General features: G+C 48.6%; 1 protein-coding gene across 1 annotated transcript; it reads left to right on the plus strand.

Annotated features, from left to right (window-relative positions):
* Positions 1-2324: 2324 nt before the first annotated feature.
* On the plus strand, positions 2325-3219 carry LOC148293330 (uncharacterized). The gene is made up of 2 exons (XM_088244683.1): positions 2325-2405; positions 2476-3219. The coding sequence occupies exons 1-2, from the start codon at positions 2325-2327 to the stop codon at positions 3217-3219; spliced, it is 825 nt and encodes a 274-aa protein (XP_088100809.1).
* The last annotated feature ends 3219 nt before the right edge of the window (positions 3220-6438 follow it).

A 6438-nucleotide genomic window follows, 5' to 3' on the forward strand; every position in this document is an offset into this window, starting at 1 on the left:
TGATTCTCTCTAATATACATAAAGTGCAGTACTAGTGCTACAATGCTTGTGCCTTCCCTATAACCGAATCTAGGTGTGCTTAGTACTTCGATTCAATTACAAGAAAAACCCATTCAGCTCAAAGAGAATATGAACACCACAAGAACCCTAATAGCATGATGTTTACATTAGGTATTCAAGAAACCAATTCACATGGATGATTCTTACTTCATCCATTTGTTGCTTAGGAAAATATGAAAATACACACAATCCCAACAACCTCAAGAAGCATGCTTTCAAAGGTGATCAATCAAAGAAGAACATACATCAAGGATAGATTATTTTAGTGAATTGAAATTCATCAACAAAATCTAGAAATTCGTACACTCAAGCATCAAAACAATAGAGTAATCATGTTTAGGGCTTCAACCTAAGCCCTAGCTATGGAGTTTAGTTGCTCATACTTATTTCAAATACAAACTCAAAACAAAATTAGAAAGAAGTTACAGATTTTGTGAACATGGGAGCTCAAGGTCTTCAATGGTGGAAATCTCTTCCAGTTCTTGCTTTGTTGCCCTTGTCTTCCTCCTTGAGCTCCCTAGCTCCAAGCTTCATCTCCAGCTCCAAAATCTCTGCAAAATTATGGAATGATCGAATGAATTCCTTCCCCCACGTTAAATAGCCCTTTCATTTCAGATTGCACTCCCTTGCCCATCATTTCCAGCTCATACTTTTAATATAAAAGTCTTGCTTTTGTTAAAGCCTTTGCCTTTGTCCCCTTGCCATGATGGGTTTCTTTTGCTCTTGTCTTCACCAAGATGCTCTTTGTCTCAGAAAATCCCACTCAACAAAAGTGATTTCTTGTTACCAAAAGGCATGGTAACAAGTAGAAATGAGGTAACACCAAGTGAAAGTAAAACTGGCCCAAAACAGATTTCCAGAGCCAGCATCAATTGTTAGATCAGTTGGATAGGCTACACTTGTCCAATGGAGTTCAAATTTGGATATGTTGTAGTCAACATCCATTGGAACAAGTGTCATGAAGATCTTCACCTCATCCGAGCACCAGAGCATGCTGATCCAAGGCCAAGAAGTTGACCTACGAAAATGAACAAAATCAGAATTTATAACCAATAATGCACTTTTAGCTCATTTTCATTCTAACCAAGGTAAAACCTATGAAAACACAAAAAGGAAGTAAAAAGCTATAAAATGTCAAGAACTAACTCAAAATAATGGGTGAATAACATGACAAATCATGTGTAAAAATGAACCGAACACCCGTTGAAGCATTCGGTGTAGAAGATCCTGGCTCAGATTGGGTATGCACCGGGGCAGTTTAATCCGAACTTCTGGATTACATTGCTCGGGACAATAACTGCGTTCGGCATAGCTGACGAGGGGGAGCCGAGCTATGAGTAGTTCGCCTAGTTGTATAGCGTGACGAGGGCGAAGAGTGCCGATCAAGGGGGTTGGGTTCAGTCTAACTGTCTTTCGGCAGGGCAGTGTAGGCACTTTGTGGTAAGGGTGCCGAGCTCCCAAAAGACTTGGCGCAAGCGTCGGGTGATTGTGTCCAGTGCTTGGGAATCGGCGCCGGGAGTGATTGTTGAGAGGCCGATCCCTACGACCTTTCAAACAGTCGGTAGGTTGAAGCCTGCCGTTCGGCAGAAGTGTTGGTTTTTTTTTTTTTAGGCTGACCTTTGGCGGAACTGTTTCAGTGTCTTTGAAATGGCCGGCTGCGCCGATTAGAGAAGTGGAAGCGATAGAGCGTGTCCGAGGGAAGATCGCTTCTTCAAAAATTTGCTGGGTTTTCGCAATTTGTATAAGGCTGGCTTGATCAGCAAGGTGGAGCACGACCGAAGGGAGAAAGAGGAAGAGGAAGAGGAAGAAGAGAGAAGACAAAGTAAGTGATGCCGTTCGGCAGCTTTCATTTTGTTTGTCTTGTTGCCGTTTCTTAGCTAACTTGTGTGTTTATGCAGTGGCAGGAGGGAGGCCGATGAGTGAGGCGACGAGGAGGCGGCTAGAGGGTCACGCGGCGCCAAAGCAGAAGAAGGGTGAGTCCCCTCGACCGAAGAATAAGGCTTCACGGCCTTCCGGAGGGGCTTCAGCAGACGAGACGACGGTGGCGGATCGTCGCCGGGAGAAGAGGGTTGCTGAGGCCGAGGAAGAGGCTGATCGAGGGTGCCCTCGATGTGACGCTGTTGTCGAAAAGGCTGAGGGGACCGAATGAGGGGACATCCGTTCTGATTCCCGACGACGAAGGAGAGGGGGAGGAGGGGCCGGTGAACATAGCATGCCCTCGGAAGGCGGTGCTGTTTATCAACTGCCTGATCGATGGCGCACAGATGGAGCTCTCGGAGGTAGAGCAGTTGTCGATGAAGACGGTGCGCGAGCAGACCGAACGAGCTTTCCGGCTTCAGGCTGCGGTAAGTGTTGTAAGTTTTTGTGTTTCAAGTGTTGGCGCATTCGGTGCATACTAACTTATTGTTATTGCAGGCTGATATGAAGATGTGGCTCTGCGTGAAGCGAGCCGTAAATGCTGTCGAACGGTCCCATAAAAAGTTCGAGGAGAGCCGATCCAAAATTGCCGAAGCTGGGAAGCTCCTCCAGGAAGCCGATCGGTGGGTCGAGGAGAATGCAGCGAAGATAGCAGAGCTCGTGTCTAAGTTGGCGGCAGCCGAGCTGGAGGTGGTGGCAGCGCACGAAGCAAAGGCGGCAGTGGAGGTGGCAATGGATGCGGCCGAGCGGTCGCGTGCCAAAGATGTGGAAGAGGCGAAGGCGAAGGCCGTTGCAGACTATCGAACCTCGGAGGAGTTCACAAGATTTTTGGACAAGGAAGTCATGGAACAGTGTGACGATCTTGTGTATCGGTTCAAGCAGTATAACGCTGATAAGAAGCTGAACCTAAACTTCCTCCGGGATCCGCCTCCGCTGCCAAAAGGAGTGACCGAGGAGATGGTGGAGGCGTACAAAGGTGAGGACGCCGATGCTGATTCCGCCAGTGACACCGACTCCAGCAGCGAGGAGGAAGATGGTCATCCTGTGCCGACTGCTGCCAGTGTGCCAGCTGGCATGTCAAGCAATGCCTTGATTTTTTCAGTGTTGACCTCAATGCCCCGTTGGCTGATCATGAAGCCAAGAAACTTGCCGGAGAAGACGCCGAAGGCGCATTTGCTTGAATTGAGGCGCATGTTGTATTTCTTCAAGATGTTGAACATGAGGGAGAGGTTGTGGAGGTGACAATCGGCCATTTTGCTTTTGACCAGCATGTCGTCCACATATACTTCCATAGAAATGCCGATGAGTTTAGAAAAAATCTTGTTGACCAACCGTTGGTATGTCGCTCCGGCGTTCTTTAAGCCGAACGGCATAACATTGTAGCAGTATAGTCCCTTGTCAGTGATGAATGCCGTATGTTCGTGGCCAGCAGGGCTCGTGAATATCTGGTTGTAGCCCGAGTATGCTTCCATAAAGCTGAGAAGTTCATGGCCTGCCGTGGCGTCTACCAGCTGATCAATCCTTGGCAAAGGGAAACTGTCCTTTGGGCAAGTCTTGTTTAAATCGGTATAGTCCTGACACATTCTCCAGGCGCCGTTGGATTTTTTTACCTAGACCGAATTTGCCAACCAGATTGGGTAGGTTACTTCCTAGATGAAGCCGATTGTCTTCAATTTATCCACTTCGAGCCTTATTGCTTCGTACCGTTCGGCATCGTAGGCTTGCCGTTTCTGTCGGATGGGCTTAAAGGTGGGAGAAACGCTGAGCTTGTGACTGATGATATTTGGGGCGATGCCGGGCATGTCGTTGTATGACCAGGCGAAGACTTCTACATTGGCGCGTAAAAAGGCAATGAAATCGGCTCGTAGTGCTGAACTCAATGTGGTACCGATTCGGACCTGTCGGTCGGGCTATGTTTCGGAGAGGGTTACCGATTCTAGATCTTCCACGGGTTGCGCCTGGGGGGTAACGGCCTCGTCCCTGGGATCATCGGGTTTATCTGTCCCTCTGCCATTTGGTACAGTCATACTGGTGGAAACGGAGTATGCCTCGCGAAGCGCTGCCTTTGCCGATTCCTTTGTTGCCGAAACGTAACATGTCCGTGCACTCAACTGATCCCCTCGCACTTAGCCGACGCCAGTGTGTGTGGGGAACTTGAGGAGGAGCATGTGTGGTGACAGCATGGCCTTCATTTTGGTGAGCGTCGTCCTCCCGATGATAGCGTTGTATGCCGTTGGGCAATTGACGACTAGGAAGTGAGTGTAGATGATTGTTCATCTGGGGATAGTGCCGATGACGAACGGGAGCTGGACGCTGCCGATTGGTTCAACCACGTCGCCCGAAAAACTCAGAAGGGGGGTTATGTCTTTGTTTAGGTGCTGAGGATCGATGCCGAGGGAATTGAAAGCATCGGCAAATAGCACGTTGACCGAACTGCCTGTGTCTATGAGGATTCGGCCCACATCGAAGTCGGAAATGTCGGCTCGCATGATCATGGGATCAGAGTGGGGGAAGATGATGCCTCGTTCTTCTTCTTCAGAAAAAGTGATAGGCTCCCAGCCGATTCGCCGGATCTTGTCGTTGCGTCCTCCTGCTACGCTGAGGATTTGGGGGTGCCGAACGGCACAAATGTAGTTTTTTACGGAACGATTGGTGGCTTCAGCAATGGGCGCCCCTCCGTTGATCATGTTAATCTGCCGATTCGGGGGTTGGTCCGATGCCATTTTTGTGCTTAGGTACTGATCTAGCTTTCCTTCGTTGATGAGGCGTTCGATAATTTTGCGAAGCGCGATACATGATTCTGTATCGTGGCCGTTGTACTGGTGGTATCGGCAGAAGACATCGGTGTCCTTCTCGTTTTGTCGAGGGAGTTTGTGGTTATTCAGCTTCGGAATCATCTGATTTTCTGTCAGGAGGAGGTGCTCGTAGGTGGTGTTGAGCAAAGTGAAGATTTCCTCCGGCCGATTCTTCTTCTGATCTCCAAAGTTGCTCCGCCTGCTGGAGTCCTTGCCCTTTTTGTTACTGTCCTGCCGATCCTGGAAGTTGTCCTTCCGCTTGTTTCTAACGAAGCAGGGGCGGGGGGTGCCGTTCCGTAGGGGGCCTGATTTGTCGTCCAATTTGTTGGGAATCAGTCATAGTTTTGTGTCGAAGGCCGATCGGCCGGTGTGGTTTTGCTCGATGGTGCTGAAGCTGATCCTCTGGAGTTGAAATGTTCGGCCTTGGCGTGGATAGTTGCCTGTTTCATCAGCTCGGCGTAGGTGGTCCAGTTGCTGCTGTGGACTAAATAGCGAAATTGAGATGACCGAAGGCCACTTTTGAAGGCATCGAAGGCTGCCCTATCGTCAGTTTCAGGACATTGGGAATATTCGTGGCTGAACCTAGCCGCATATTCTCTCAGGGGCTCATCGTCTTGTTGTCGAATGGTATAAAGGTCATCGGCAGAATACAAGCGGTCGGTCTGAATCTTAAAATGGTTGAGGAAGGTTAGTTTCAATTGATCGAAAGAATCAACCATACTTGGTTCCAATCGGTAAAACCAATTTAAAGCAGCTCCGGCCAGGGTGGTGTTTGTGCCTAATAAATCACGGCCATGAACTGGCCGAAGGAGCCCCTTTTCTCGGCCCAAGCACTTCCTCGAGAAGCTAAAGCGCAGCGTTTCGCCAAGGTGTTTTGCCTTCCTGAAAACAAAAGGAAAGTTGCCAAGGCATGATCATCTCGGCCTCGTTTGTAAGCCGAGGTCAAGGCCGAGCAAAATCACGGCCAGAGATATCAGAATAAAATCATCACGTGATAGCAGGGTCCCATGCTTTATTTAATGAAGTAATGCCTCTGTTTATTGCAGCAAACCCACTGGCCACGAATAAGCATTTAATGCATGAGGGAAGGTGGGAAGTGACTGAAGTCAGGGTTTGGCGACAGGAAACAGAGTGATTAGACGTGGACATTCTCACAAGAATTCTTGCAGCTTGAGAGATTAGGTTACCAGCTATCAGAACAATAAATGCGTCTCCACGGCCAGAAGCGCAGAACCCACGATCAGGGCGGCGGCCGAGATTCACCAGGATTTATGGGGTCGCAACACCATACTTCACGATCCCAAATGTTGATTGGACTACCCACTTGCTCTAATCAGGCTCCACTATGCAGGATTTCAGCCTCGATTACTCCTCCAAGAAACTCCTATAAATACAAGGCTCAAGATACATTCAAAAGGTTCAAACACCAAACCAAAGCCTCCCACGGAGCAACTTATATTTTCCTGTAATGCACTTTCAATATCTTTACTTGTTTTCCTAGGAGTAGTGTTAGACTGTAAGGAAAATTCATTCATCAATATATCATACGACCCTTGATTTTCAAGGCGCCGGAGCATCATCCTTGTTATTCGCTCATTCACCCCATATATCATACGACCGTCGCTCCCTGAGCAGCGCGCCGGAGCACCTCCCAAAACCCACCAAC

Source organism: Prunus avium, chromosome 7, assembly GCF_965620075.1.
Source record: "Prunus avium chromosome 7, drPruAviu1.hap1.1, whole genome shotgun sequence".
NCBI lineage: Eukaryota > Viridiplantae > Streptophyta > Magnoliopsida > Rosales > Rosaceae > Prunus > Prunus avium.